Source organism: Lissotriton vulgaris, chromosome 11, assembly GCF_964263255.1.
Source record: "Lissotriton vulgaris chromosome 11, aLisVul1.2, whole genome shotgun sequence".
NCBI lineage: Eukaryota > Metazoa > Chordata > Amphibia > Caudata > Salamandridae > Lissotriton > Lissotriton vulgaris.
This window is the reverse complement of record NC_141699.1, coordinates 560,390,758-560,406,599: the sequence shown is the minus strand read 5'-3', so window position 1 is coordinate 560,406,599 and position 15,842 is coordinate 560,390,758. Positions and strand designations below refer to the sequence as shown.

Genomic DNA, 15,842 nt, shown 5'->3' with positions numbered 1-15,842 from the left:
CAGAACGTTCTTGGGCCCGGGGTGTGAGGCCGATTTGCCAGTAGCCCGCCGTCAGGTCGAAAATACTGAGGTAGCGGGCAGCTCCCATGCGGTCGATTAGTTCATCTGCCCGGGGAATGGGATGTGCGTCTGTTCTGGTGACCGAATTCAAGCCCCGGTAGTCGACGCAGAACCGGAGTTCCGGTGTGGTGCCAGGGGCGGCCGCTTTGGGGACCAGTACTACTGGGCTGGCCCAGGGGCTGTCTGAGGGCTCAATGACCCCGAGCGTGAGCATTTTTGCTACCTCTTCCTGGATGCAGGCCCGTACCCGATCTGGCACGCGGTAGGCCCGGTGGCGGATAGGGGGGCTGTCCCCCGTGTCCACATCGTGCACACACCAGGAAGTGACACCTGGGGTGAGGGAGAACAGGTTGGCGAACTGTGACAGGAGGACTCGACACTCCTGGTGTTGCTCTCGGGTGAGGGCCTCCGAGAGCCGGACCCCATCCATGGAACCGTCTTTCTCCTGAGTCCGTAGGAGGTCAGGGAGGGGCTCGGAGTCTTCTTCAACCCCATTGTCTGTGGCCATCAGGAGGCTGAGTTCGGAACGCACAAAGTGGGGTTTCAGTCTGTTAGCGTGGAGGACCCGGAGGGGGTTCCGGGAAGATTCCATGTCGATGAGATAGGTGGCAGGACCCTTGCGCTCGACTACTTTGAAGGGCCCTGTCCACTTGTCTTGCAGGGCGCAGGGTTCGGTGGGGGACATCACCCATACCTGTTGCCCAGGTTCAAATTCGATGGAGGAGGCATTCCGGTCATACCACTTTTTCATGTCCTCTTGACTGGCCTCTAGGTTGGCTTTTGCCAGCTCTCTGAACCGCCGGGTCTGGTTGCGGAGGGTTAGGAGGTACCGGAAGACATCTGGTGGGTTCTTTAGAGGGGGCATCTCCCAGCCTTCTTTGACTAGGCTGAGCGGCCCCCGCACTGGGTGTCCATATAGCAGTTCAAACGGGCTGAAGCCCAGGGACTTCTGGGGAACCTCTCGATATGCGAAGAGGAGGCACGGCAGCAGTACATCCCACTGGCGACGGAGGGGCTCTTCCAACCCCCCGATCATTCCTTTGAGCGTGCGGTTGAACCGCTCAACGAGTCCGTTTCCTTGAGGGTGATAGGGGGTCGTGAATCGGTAGGTAACCCCGCACTGTTGCCAGAGGGACTTCATATATTTAGAGATAAAGTTCGTGCCTCTGTCGCTGACGACTTCTCGGGGGAAGCCCACACGGGAGAAGATCCCCATTAGAGCCCGGCCGACTACCGGGGCTGTCACAGTTCGCAGGGGAACAGCCTCGGGGTAGCGGGTGGCGTGGTCCACTAGCACCAAGATGAATCGATGACCTTGTTTTGTGCGTGGGTCCAGGGGCCCCACGATGTCTATCCCGACCCTCTCGAACGGGGTGGTGACCACGGGAAAAGGTTGCAGGGGGGCTTTCAGTTTGCGGCCGCTCTTTCCACTGGCTTGGCACGTGGGGCAAGATCGGCAATGCTGGTGTACATCGTTCCTCATTTTGGGCCAGATGAAGTGGGTCACCAGACGACTGTAGGTTTTATCTTGACCCAGGTGTCCCGCCAGGGGAACATCGTGGGCCAGGTTTAGCAGAAAGTCTCTAAAACGGAGGGGCACCACCAGTACTCGGCTGGCCCCCAGCTCCGCGATTCTTTGCTCACTGTACAGCAGGTCATTGTCCCAGTAGACCCAGTGAGTGCCGGAGGTATCCCCTGCGCTTTGGGCGCGCGCTTGCTGGCGGAGTCCCTCGAGGGAGGGACAGGTCTTCTGTTCTTGGCGAAATTGTTCTTGTGTGGGCCCCCCCTCTTGAGGCCACTGGTCGAGGTCAGCGAGGTCTGGAGGTTGAGCTTGTTCTGGGGGGACGTCACGGTCGGTGGTTTCGGCTGAGGCAACCGGAGGCGGTGGCGCCGGCCACTCGGGTTCCTCTGGGCGGGGGTTGGCACGGGCGGCCATGGACCGGGTGGTGACGCACGCCCAGTCCGGGACGCCTAACATCCCCAGGTGTTCTCTTCGTTCTACGGCTGCCCACGGGGAGCTTTCAAGGTCATTCCCCAGGAGGCAGTCTACGGGGGCATCGTCTCGGACCGTGACTTTCAACATGCCGGAGACCCCCCCCCATTCGAAAGGGACGCAGGCCATCCGACACAGACTTTCCGAGTTATCGGCTGAACGTACAGGGCAGAGAATGTTTGGTAGATACTGTTCCGGGGTCACCAGGTGACAGCGGACGGCTGTTACACTGGCCCCAGTGTCACGAAGGGCTTCGGCCCGGCGTCCATTGATGCTCACCCATTGGCTGTACTTCTGGGTGTTAGCGGGTAGGGGGACCCGCGGGACCATGTCTTTCCCCCCTAAGCAGGCTAGAGCCATGGCGGCTGGCTCCCACTCCTGATGCTCTTGCTCATATTCTTCTTGCTCCTCGGAGATCTGTTCTTCCCCCAGGGCAGCAGCAGCCACCTGGCGGGGTCTTGGGCTCTGGTACGGTGGGCAATTTGGGTCGTTTGCATAGTGGCCGACTCGTTGGCATCGATGGCACGTAACATTGGCTCGGTATCCCGGTCGCGCCGGGGCGCTGCCCCGGTTGGCCGGGGGGGTGGTGCCGGTAGCGGGGGCGACCGGGGCGTTGTCTCTTCCGCGTCCTTGGCCTCCCCCTCCTCCTCGGGGACGGTGCTGACCATTATTGTTCCGGTTCTGTTCGTAGGACCCATTCCGGCCCACTCTGGTGATTTCCCATCGGTCAGCTTCGGCTGCGAGCTGCCGGGGATCGGTTAACTTGCTGTCGAGGAGGTGCTGGCGGAGTTCAATAAAGCAATTGTTTGATAGGTGCTCCCATACCATGAGATTGAACAGTTGTTCGTAGGTTGTAACCTTGCTTCCTTTGATCCAGCCCTCGAAGGCTCGGCTAAAGTAGGTTACATAGTCCACCCAAGTTGTACCCGGGATGCGGGTGCAGTCTCGGAACCTCTGACGGTACATTTCGGGTGTGAGGCCATAGCGGGTGAGGAGGGCAGCTTTCATATGGTCATAGGAGGTCATCTGGTGGTCCGGGAGCTGTAGCAGGGTGTCGCGGCCCTCATTGAGGAATCTCCCCCATAGGCCGGCTCCCCAGTCGTTTCTATCGATCCGGTGTGCAGTCATAGCGATTTCGTAGGCCTTAAACCATTGCTGGATGTCGTCCTCTCGGAAGTATTCTCGGACGACATCTTTGGGGATGTGTACCTTTTTCTCCGTTGTCCCTGGGGTGTGGGGTTGCTCGGACACCCCTACTTCTTTATTCTGTTTGCGTAAATCAATCTCAGCTAGTCGTCGCTCGTGTTCATATGCCAGTTTCTTTTCCTCGAGCTCCCTTTGTCTCTGTTTCTCCTCTCTTTCTTCTCGGAGACGCAGGTGCTCTAAGTTTATTTTCTGTTCGGCCAACTTAAGTTCAATGTCCATTTTGAGCCGAGCCATTTCTAGCTCGTGTAGTCGGGTTTTTTCTCGTTCCTGGATCTCGTCTTGCGAGAGACCCGTTCTTCGCTCTTCAGGAGCCATGGTGGTTTTTGCTGCGATGCTTCGATCGGGGTTCCCTGCAACCCCGGTCTCTGCCCAAGACTCTAGGGCATGCTTGAAATCGTCTTTGGTACTTAGTCCGGTGGTAGCGATACCTAGTTCGATGCAGAATTGTTTTAGTTCACGATGGTTGTACTCGTCCAATTTCTCCATCTGGAATTTCTCGGTGGATCCGCTTTCTTTAGTTGTCATCGTGATTTCGTCGTGGGGTGAGCTACTGTCTGTACGATTATGCGGTGATTCGGATCGCGCCGCTGGCCACCAATGTTAGACGGACCTGGAGGGTCGGCCGAGGATAAGGGGAGCGGTCTCCAGGGAGAGCCGGCTCCAGCGAACGTACAGACAAGTAACTTCCCCCCCACAGACGGACACCACACAAGGGTAAGGTTCAACGAGATTTTATAGGCGATTCTTAAAGTACGATCAAATGGTACAAGGAGGTCTGGACTCAGGGGTCCCCTCGATTCTGGTCTCTGGTTTGGGGAAAGGGTAGCGGGACAGTCTTGGTTACCAAAAGATGGAAATAGCTCTCAATCCTCGAGCTCGGCGTTCTAGATGATCGGGCCGCGGCGGAGCCAGCAGGTCCCGAGATGGACGAAGGAAGCGACGGTCCGCGGCGGAGCCAGCAGGTACCGATGAAGATGAAGGTTGCAAACGGTCCGCGGCCACGCCAGCAGGTCCCGACGACGATGAAGGATTACGAAGGTTGCGAAGGTTGCGGCAGCGCCAGCAGGCAGGACGATGGTGCACAAGGCAGAGCTACGGCAGCGCCAGTAGTCCGTCAGGGATGAGTTCTTCTTTGCGTCTCTCGACTCCAAGATACAACTGCCTTCCTGCTCTGGAGCTGCCCCAGTTATAGGGCTGCTGTTCTTTGATGTCCGGACCCTCGCACTTGGGGGTCGGGAGGTCCGGGATGGGGGAGTCCAGACACCCAGCAGGGGGGTGGGGCCAGCGCCCGGGGAGGCGATGGGCGAGCGGCACTTGGCGGGGGAGAGCCATCGACACCTCTTTCTCCCATTGACCTGCCAAGTAGCTCGCTCACCTCCTGGGTGGATGGTGGTGCCGGGATGTCTGAGGCCTGACCAGGCCCAGGGTTGAGGTCGATCGGGGGCCAGGCGGCCTCGTGGTGGAGTGTCCAAGATGGCGCCCAGGATGGGTGCGCGGGCCAGCAGTGGATCGGGTCCACGAGGTCGACATGTTCGAAGGCAGGGGTCCCTGAGGGGACGGAGGACGTGCAATGGTGGTGTGTGGTACCTGTGTGACCGGGCTCGGTCCGGGGGAGAGCGGCCCTTCATGTGGCCTGTCCAACATCAGCTATAACTTGAACAAGGTAGTTTTCTTTTTCTGTAATTCCCTTCATACATATATATATATTTTTATGGTATTGGATTATATTTTTCTGATAAATAGCCAGTGTTGCCTTTTCTTCTTTGGTTGTTTTTGATAAAGACACGTGTAATAGTGGTCTGGAGGAATTTGACTGGTGAGGGTTATAAGGTGGTCAAGTTTTTGCGTATGTTTTCTGAAAATCATTAGTAAACAGCGGTTAAGGAGTTGTTTAAAAAATGTTTTTTTTTTTAAAGATGAAAGCAACAATCTGAACATGTGGAGGAATAAAAGGCGGTCTTCTCCTCTTCTATGTAACTAAAACATATTTTACAACACTACGGCTCCCTTGTGTAATGAAAAGTAAGCACAGTTTATAGAGAAGATTGCAGGGAAAAGTGTTAGTGGGCGTTGCGATTAGGCAATGGAGTGTACATAATTAGTAGATTGTAGTTGGATGAAAGATGAATAAATGACTGTACTCATTATTTTTTACAGAAATACATGTTATGCTTTGTTTTTGCTGCAAGCGTTGTCACTGTTTCCAAAGAGTATTTTTTAAAGGAACAAAATGAGCATGATCAACTTTTTTAGTATAAGCTATGAAGTATTTTTCTATGAAATTGAACACTAAACTGCGTATACATTAATTGGTAGAATTGGTGTAGGTACTGACACAAACTGGGAGTTCTTGAATTGCTCAAACATTAAAACTTTGATATATTTTAATAAAAATCAAACTTCGAGAGATTTCTCATTTTGATGTTTCAGTGAAACATGGAAAACTTGTTTTGCTGGAATTTTGTGTATTTATGAAAAACAGTTTTGTTTTGCATCGTTTGAAAAGCTAAATGAATACATCAAATTATAATCCAGTGGTAAAGAAATGTATTTTGAATCACAAATAACATTTTGCTATTCCGTGCTACTTTTTCTTTGAATTGATATGACACTAATGGAAAGAAGTCTGATTATTTTATTACGGAGTTGGAAGCAGGACTGCCACTCTAATCCCAGAGTAAAAAATTGAAATTTGTAACTGATTGAATGATACGCCTGAGATATTTACAGCATGATGTAGGTCTTAGATTATTAAAACATTCCTTTGTTTTTGGTTATAAAAAGCATATATGTGATTCACTGACAGCAAACTGTAATGTCACAGAATGTATGCTTTATCCATTTAAACTTGTTGAAATGGTTTATTCTTAATAGACCTACTCTTTTGAAGAAAATATACATGTATGCTACTTTAATATTAAGTTCACATTGAGGTGGCAGAAAATGGCATAGATAGAAAATTGTACCAATAAGTGTTTGCACATGAACAATGCAAAAAAATCACAAAATGTAACACTAAAGGTTTTGCACGTTGAATGAAATTGTATCGTATTCTTTATTTGAAAGCATGTTTTTATATGATTAGTTTTGCCTAAAGTTAGGGTCAATTTCTCTCTGCTGTGTCTAGGACGAACTCATTTGTAAATGTTTTATTATAGAAAACCCTTTAATGCACACAATAAATACATGTAATATTAAAAAAAAAAAAAGCTTGTCATAGCCTCTGTCAAAACTGTTTTGCATTGTGCCAGAGGTTTCACCATTGTCCTGTATAAATCCCAGGTCTTTCAGGATCGGTGCGTTGAGAAGCACTACCAAGGTCCTGCTGAAGCTCTGTAGGATCGAATATTTTAGCACACATTGAAAAAATGGCTAGATGCACAGCATTTGTTAGCCATTAGCTATATTTTTTAGTCGTTGTGCCAATAAATATAAGAATGCTTCCGGCAAGATGGTGTTACTTTCCTTAATACACACAATTACAAATGTAAATACAACGAGCAATTGAAAAAAATGTGATCAAACATGCATAGTTAATTACGGGAAGGTCAAATCTGTGGCATAGATTCCTAAAATAAGAATTCTCAATGTCCCAAAATTGCTTGTCATATAAAAGGCACAGAGGTATGTAATGTAAGAAATGTATACAAAAAAACAAGAAATAATATTAACAAACCAGCTCATCCCTTAAATGTATGGCTGCAAGAAAAACAATGCAAGCCGTAAAACATATAAAGGGAGAGTTCATTAGTCACAGGTTTAACAAGCACTGGCGTTGCCAATAGGTCTCGCAGTAGGAAAGTTGGAGCTATTGGTTTTGTAAATGACAAAGCACTTTAGGTTTTTAAAATGAAAACAAAAATAAAAGGCATTATTTGCAATTGTAATAGCTCCAACTTTCCAAATGCGAAACCTATTGGCAAGTGCTTGTTTCCACGTTAGTAGGAGCTGTAAACACTGGTGGTCCCGTGTGGGGTGGGGGGCAGGTCCTTACTAGCTCAGCTCATTAAAACCCAGGTGAGAGGAGGGAGCGTAAAGCACGGGTGAGAGGAGGGAGCGTACAGCACGGGTGAGAGGAGGGAGCGTACAGCACGGGTGAGAGGAGGGAGCGTACAGCACGGGTGAGAGGAGGGAGCGTACAGCACGGGTGAGAGGAGGGAGCGTACAGCACAGGTGAGAGGAGGGAGCGCACAGCACGGGTGAGAGGCTCGTGAGGGGGTGCTGGCCCAATCTACCAAAGGTGGCTAACAATGAGCGAGTCTGCTGCCCGGGGTGTTGTCGGTGCTTTGGGCGAGTAGAGTGGCTTTGAAAAAAGTATTCTGTAGACAGAAGTACACAGGTCCCGAGGACTCACACGTCACGCGCACATAGGTAAAAATGTCTCACCAGCGGGTAAACTACTCGAGCAATGAAAGTCACCCAGATTCATCGGACGGATAATCGTTTAGGGAGAAGTGTCTGCGTGTGCTTTTGAATCTGTCTTTGTGTATTGTGATAATGTGTTGTGGATTGTGTCTGTAGTCTTAACTTCAGAAGTGGTGCTCGCCCAAACCACCAAAACACAGCTCAACTATCAGACATATGCATAATCCACACCAAGTTGCACAATTTACTTACATGAGCACATGAACATGCATTTCTCTTTACAATACACGTTTACAAATCAAGTTTTCACGTAATGTCCTTGAATTGCCTGTTTGTGTATTCCTTTGTGTGTCTATGTGTGCGCCAATGTGTCTGCGTAAATAAGTTTGAATGTCAGGGTGTATTTGTGCGTGATTGTGTGTGTGGGCAAATCGATTTTTCTGTATGCGTGTTTGTATTGCATCTTTCTGCATCTTTCTGTTTGTGCGTCCGTGTACTTACGTTTGCATGTATTGTGGGTGTGGCAGTGTGTATTTGTGCGCGACTGTGTGTGCGGGCGAGTCTATTATTCTTTACCTCTATACGTGCCTGTATGTGTGTCTTTCTGGATGTGTGTCAGTGTGTGTCCGAGAACTTAAGTCTGAATGTTTGTGTGTGTGTGTTTGCCAGTATGTATTTTTGCGTGTGGGCAAGTTTATTTTTCTGTGTGTGTTTTATTCGTGGTTGTATTACAACATTTCCATGTGCATCGTAAACTGTTGACTCTATAAAACCCGAAGTGCCGGTTTTCCTGCGTGTTTGTTTCACGCACTAGAGTGAGTTGATGTCAGTGTGGAAGTTCCCGTATTTTTTAAACGGCTCCATCGTCGTGCAAGTGAGGCGCAAATTTATAAAGCACACGGAGAACGCGCGCTCCTTACCACACAAAATACTACTTAAATTCACCGACCAGTCCAAGCAGGGCAACATTTGCAGTGGTAGCTGGTAGGGAACGGTGGAGGCAGGGCGGGGGAATGTGACGTCAGGGAAACTGATACAGGAGGGAAGCCGGATGGGGGCGGGAGAGCCTGGTGGGGGGGGCGTGAATGCGCGAGGGGAGGCGTGTGAGAGTACTTTTAAATTTGACTGTATATGTATGCCTGTCTGTCTGTGCGCGTGCGCTTGTATGTAAATGAATGGAACTAAGTATATCCCAGTTTTTTGGGATGGGATTCCCTAAGGTTGCCACGTTGTAACGTTAAACAGCGCACACAACAAACCAACATTTCCATGTGCATCGTAAACTGTTGCCTCTATAAAACCCGAAGTGCCGGTTTTCCTGCGTGTTTGTTTCACGCACTAGAGTGAGTTGATGTCAGTGTGGAAGTTCCTGTATGTTTTTAAACGGCTCCATCGTCGTGCAAGTGTGGCGCAAATTTATAAAGCACACGGAGAACGCGCGCTCCTTACTACACAAAATACTACTTAAATTCACCGACCAGTCCAAGCAGGGCAACATTTGAAGTGGTAGCTGGTAGGGAACGGTGGAGGCAGGGCGGGGGAATGTGACGTCAGGGAAACTGATACAGGAGGGAACTGAAAGTAAGGCCGGCCTGCGGCCGGCCATGAATAATTAGGGGAGGAGAGGCCGGGAAACTGAAAGTACGGCCGGCCTGCGGCCGGCCATGAATAATTAGGGGAGGAGAAGCCCTTTGATGTGCTGTGCTGGGCGTGAATGCGCGTGCTTGTTGCTCACGTGATTCACGTGAACTTCAAGAAAACCGCGGCTGAAAGCCCTTGGTTTGACGAGGATTTTGCCGACATGAATTCTCGCTCCGCTCAATGGGCTTGCGCGCATTGATAGGTCGCGAGACCTAAAAATGCTGGTTTGACGTTTCAGTGGACCCAAGATCGAAACAGATAGACACCTACTGTGAAGGGCCTGAGAATTTAGTTCCTCTATTTGTACTCTATATGTTTCAGTGTGTCTCTTGGTAACAGCCTCATATAATGCCACAAGAAACTAGACTTAATCCCTCTACTGCATCTTTAAAAAAAATGTGAAATCGCTTCGCATGGCTAAATTCACTTGAGCATGGACTACTATTATTATGCGACCCAACGTATCTTCCACATGGAATCTTTATAATGTCTACTGTTCAGCCAGGTTTCCTGGATATTATATCAATATTTTGCTTGATATATATTAAACGTTGTGTTACGTATCTTATACCGATGTATCTATGATAGGATTTTTATACTTTCATTGATCAGCATTGAACCTTATGTTATTTACTCTGTATTTTTGTAACTAAAACACTTACCTTGTAAAGCGCTCTGATACCCACAAGGGTCTAGTTCATGCTATATAAAACTTTCAAATAAATAACTAAGCACTTGGCTTGCTGAATTCTTACTACAAAGTTACTTGAACCCCACCCATGGCACTTGGGGAATTAACAAGCATTCACCCAAGGCCAATCAGTTGTCTTGAGTTTAATAGGGCTCACAGGTTACAATAGTATAAAAGTTGAGACTTAAATGTGAAAAGGTCTAAACTAGTTCCATGCATACATTGGTAAACATAACATGCTTAAGGTTCCTATAACAAAGGGACACCGTTTTCAATTTGGGTAAATTAGCCACAGGATTTAGGCTACCCTCGAAGGCCACATTCCTAAAGACCAAATGTCAAAGCCTACTCTACTGGCTGCTTGAAAAACCAATTACATCATCTACTAATAACAGCATGAGAACCTTCTACCGTCCACCGGAAGAGGGTCGCCAGTAGCCTCTCTTCCAGCATATTAACATAAACCGTAAATAAAAAGAGAGCCAAGAAACATCCCTGATGCACACTTCTGAGAGACATAAAAGGTTTAGTGGGTTCACCTCTGCAACCATACCTCACCAAGCCTTTAAAAGCAGTGAAAACTCTGCAACCAAAAATCAGATCCTGCTATATATCCACATTGTGCAAAGTTTGGAATTCCCCATCAAGTCAACAGCACAGGAAACCCAAATGGACAGACCTTCGTGTAACAGTAACTTATTTCCAATTATCAACAGCAAGCTTAGACGTTACTAGTGAAATCAAAATCAGTCCCTTAAACTGTACACTAGCCTGGCACATTATTGAAGGCTACCTAGAAGCATTTTCCTCAATGCTTTAAGAGACTTCTCTGGTGGTGATATTGGCCTGTAAGCCAGAGATCGACCCACCTCCATTTAAAGAGGGAATGATCATAGACAGACTCAATATTGTTGAATATGCATTCAGTAAAATTGTCAAACTCAATGTCCAAAGATCAGGATAGCTTTTGTAAATGTTTAGGGGACTCCATGAGGACCTGAACTCGTTTACAAGACTATCCATGAAAACTGTGACTACTTCGGTTAGTTAGAAGATGTCTTCCTTCAGCACAGTTAAAGTAGACCCTGTGATGCTCTCTGATTCAGATACCAATACAAATGATTGAAGTGATCCATCTAGCTATCAGCAAAAACTACTGCATTTAAAGGAGTATTCATGGACATATTCTTACTAGCACTCACTACTAATTACCACTAGCTTCACCCAATTTATCCCACGCTGTCCTACTAATCTGCAACTGTCTACCCCTAAATAACTTCATATTATAAGTGTGCTTCCTTCTCACTGCTTCAGACGATTATCTTTCAGAATTTACCACAGTGCACACCATGCCTTGCTGCCGAGACCATTATGCCATTCACCACCTTTACTGAATAGAGCTACATGCAACATACAATATGAGACACCTTGGTATTGCAGACATAATCTCAAGATAGATGGTGAAGGTAACATTCCCATCGGTCTCTAAAGAAAGACAATCACTTATGTGAGCTGAAACTCTCTTCACCAATTAAGTCTCTCTACGTTATAAGAGATCATTTTTTGACAAGGTCTACTCAGTTGGGTGGCACCTGTGATCACTGGGAACAGGCAGTCATACCAGGCTACTGTGAATATTTTCTGATTTCTCCTGCCCTCAAAAGAGTTGACAAATCGACTACAATGGCAGGGATCAGTGAGTGTTGATTTGGCTTGAAGAGCAGAGCACTAAACCTGGCTCACAAAACATCTGTCACAAGACAGACTTTGAATTTCATCTTAATGAGAATGTCCTTGACGTCCTCCACTGACTGGTCTCCAAAGAGGAAATAAACACCAAGCAGCAGCTGTGCTCATTATCAAAAATATCTTGCCTTCTGAATTCTATTTACTAGGACGTAACCTGCAAAAAACAATCTGTGGGTTGGTCTAAAAAAGGTAGATGAGGGTCATAACAATCAGGAATTTCAGCTTTGAGGGTACACACAGCTGATACTTCAAAACACGTTTTTGCAACTGGAGTCCAAACTGTAGAAAAAAGCTATTAATGACGTTGAAGGGCAGTTCAGAGCAGCTCTAATGCATATTATAAGGATGATAGCACTCCTAGACGTAGACTCCAAGTATTTCGCCAGCCTCTTGTTGGAAGATCTGTCATCCTGGGAGCTAAAAACTTAGCGGCTGCCATTTAATCAGACCGGCTGTGGCCAAATCGTGCACTACTAGCAACCTACTGGCCCTATCCATACTTATGGAGAAAGCAGCATCCTTAAAAATGCACTGCTGCTTTGTTGACTTAAAGCGGCCTTCGACCGGGTGCCTAGGGATCTTTTATGGCACAAATTACAAAAATGAGGAACACCGAGTGTCCGGTTAAAATTAATAATCCAACTTCATTCAAACACCTGGATTTGCATCAAATTGGGTGACGGGTCACACGTCTTAAAAAAAATACAGACTCTCTGTGGAGTCAAACAAGGGTGTGTGTTGGCCCCAATTTTGTTTATTCTCTTTATCTCTGACCTATCCCATCTATTGGACAAGGTCAACTCTCTTCCCCCCTCACTTGGTGGCTCTCGAATTAGCAACTTGCTTTATGCCGTTGATCTGGTCTTAATCAGCCACACGAGGGTCGGTTTACAAAGACTTCTTGACCTGCTGCTTTCCTTTACATCAAGTAATGTTCTGGAATTAAATCTCTCAAAAACGAAAGCTATCACCTTTGGGAATCGGAAGCAGCAAACCAGTGAGTAGTTCTTTGACAGCAAAAAAATTTAAACTGTGACATCATATAAATATCTGGGTATTTACATGGATTCCAAGGGCTCTTTTGTAATACAGAAAGAAGCAGTCAAAGCAAAAGCATTGTCCCTTGAAGCAGCAAAGAGGAAGGTTTCGGCACAGTTACTTGGCCCAAGCTTATCCCCCCTCCTGTCAGTTATGAAGGCAAAGGTTACAAACTGTTTAACCTACGGCCATGAAATAATGTTGGGGAGCGACTCGTCAATGCTGAATAAAACAACAACCAGAATTTACAAACGAGTCTGGCACCTTCCGAAATCGGCTTCTCCGGCTCAGATCAGGCTCGAGCTCGGCCTTCTGAACCATGAGGGCGTCGGTGCAGGTGCATTCATCAAGTTGTGCCTCAGACTGCGTAATTCAAGAGAAGGAAGTCTGGAGACCAAGTTGTGGCAAGAAATATCAGCATGTCAAACCAGTCAAAAACATCAATGTTTCCTTGACCACTCTTTGAAATTGCTCGATGCCAAGGATTATTGGGGAACCAATCCGCCCCAGCTGGAACTCAAATTGTCCATTAAAAGAAGTGTTCGCCTCTGATCTTTCCATCAGGACAGGGCACAATTGTCTAAACGAAAACATGCCTGGTTGATAATCACTGAGCTCAAACCCAGATCAGAGGCCCCATATCTTTCAAGCACCTATGCAGCTGTTTGGAAGAAAAGATTTATGGCCCGGAGGATGGGCGAATGGCCATTTTTAAAACACTTATTGTAGGGGCTGTGGTCATTACACAGAATCAATTGAGCATGTGGTGTGTGTTTGCCCAGCATTTCTCAAGGATAGAAGGCGGTTGTTGCGAGGTGAATGGATCAAGCACGGCGTTGGATCAAGCCGGCAAGCCATTATATCAGCAATGAACCCCAACAACACAATGCTAAATAATTAAGTTCGCAAATTTTTTTTTCCAAATTGCAAAGAAACTTAACTCCGTAGGTTGGCAGGAACCATCGCCACAATCTTCAGTTTCATGACTGGTCTGGAACCCCCCGTCCCCTATTTAATTCCAAGACTCTTACTGGTGGAGCACTTGTATGTTTAACTGAAAGTCGGGGGCGGGTTTTACACTCACCAATAATGTCATTACGTTTTTAAACATATTTTAGTTGCTTCTTGTGTGAAAATAATAATAACAATAATTAGTTATACATACTAGTGCATTTTGTTAAAAAACGTAAATTTGTTGTTGCATTAAGATGAAAAGTATTTTTTGTTTGTTTTTAAATTGTCATGATTTTAAGTAATCGAACAATAAACAATAATCATCACATTATAATGAAAATACAGAAATACAAAACACCCAACATGACTCTAAAGTTAAAAGTTATTGATAATCTTTTACCTTTATTGCCTGCAGCATTGGTGCAGTGTCCACCAAAATCTCTTTTGTGTCTGAAATAGGTTTCTGTACAGCAGGTTCCGGCTTTGGCACCTGAGAAAGGTAAAGATCAATAGGATTTAGCAAAAATTCCAAATGCTGTGATTACACTTTTACACAGTGTAGCGCTCATTAGTGCACACTTCTATCACAATAACTACTGGAAATTCCTTACGCCCATGCCACGTTCCATTCTTGCATCCAATGCCATGGTTCTGCCCCGTTGATGCATTGGCTGTACCAAATTACATTTAAGAAGCAGCGGATTGCTACAGGGGAGATTGTATCAGAATATAAATGTACCTCAACATTACAGCAATGCTGAGAACAAGTCACAATTTGGGAAAATTGCAGCTGCACACCTCCAGACTATGGAAGCCAACCTAAAATTCTTCATATAAAATAAGGTAATCACAGCCAACTGAGAGCCTCACCACAAGAGTACCACAAATGTCTGTGGTCAGATGTTTTTTGGCTCATACTGATTCACCAAGTGGTCTCACTTCTTAAATTTTCTAGGCCCTGAGTCCGCAGAACAGAGTAGATATTCGTCTGGCTATATTGGGAATATTTATTCCAATGGAACTGGCAGCGAATAACTACTCACTAACAACCCATAGTGTGGAAACTGTGGAGGCTTAGTGCTAAGCTTGGATTCATCAAATCTTTGCTTTAATGGAGCCATGGGAAAGGTTAAGAAGAAGAATATTCTGGTGGTGTACGTACAGCAGATATTATATAGAGTGCAGTGCCACATTCACCCAAAACGGACTTCTATTTCATATGTCAAGGCTACCAAAGAAAGGAAAGCGGATTTCCCATCACTGAGATATTGCTAGTGTCATAAATGACTATTGCATCCTCCAAATTTAGGAGATGGATTTAGCGTCTTTTATATGCCCTAAAATGTTTAAGTAAACTGGCTCCCAGAATACACAGCATGGTCAGTCAATGAATTACATGAATGAATTGAATGAATGAATTATTTTATTCATATTGCAGTTACTTAAAATCATTTGCAATACGTCTTACATACAGTTTAAAAAAATATAGAAGCAACAGTTATAAAAGAAAAACATTTACATGCAATACTATCAAAGCTTTGTACAAAAAAAAAGTAAATATATACAATAAGACGGCATGAAACTGCCAGTTCAACATTTTTTGCAGAGATTCATGTAAGTTCTAAAATTTAATAGCTAAAATAACATCTTCGCCGACTGATTAGTGGTACTTGTTAAGCCCCATTGTCTTCCATCTTGCCTAGGCCCTCTTCTTCCATAAGCCTAATTCGTAGCTCGGCCATGCATTTCCCAAACCTGGCCAAGTCTGACGGAAGAATGCAGGAAAAAAGTACAGAAACGGCTTCTTTTACTGTTCGAACCCTGTTACGCAGCCAGATTTGTTTTAAAAGAATCTGATGAGGCTCAAGCATACTGGGATCAAATGAAATCAAGTGTGGTAGAGATTCGTGTTTGTAGTTGCGAGTCTACATCTGATTTTGTGATCAAGCGACTTCCACCCAGGGTTTGATTCTTTGATTTGGAGGGGCACCAGTCTGGCCCATGTAATGTTTTTGAGTGCTTTCCTTCCCAGAGCTTGATTGAGATAGGGCTGGATTTTATGCCCAGTATATGATGTTAGCAACCTTGGTGGCCCTCTTCCTGTTACATATTCCGTGAGGTCATTTGTGCGCGACAGTTAGAAAC

At 46.3% G+C, this 15,842-nt stretch overlaps 1 protein-coding gene across 9 annotated transcripts in view; it reads right to left on the bottom strand.

Annotated features, from left to right (window-relative positions):
• Positions 1–15,842, bottom strand: part of LETM2 (leucine zipper and EF-hand containing transmembrane protein 2) — a 309,166-nt gene that overhangs the window by 49,033 nt on the left and 244,291 nt on the right. For all 9 annotated transcript variants that reach the window (XM_086943645.1, XM_086943644.1, XM_086943646.1 and 6 more), the window contains one exon: positions 14,098–14,187. In XM_086943645.1, coding sequence (XP_086799771.1) covers positions 14,098–14,187 — 90 coding nt within the window. The remainder of the gene's footprint in view (positions 1–14,097; positions 14,188–15,842) is intronic.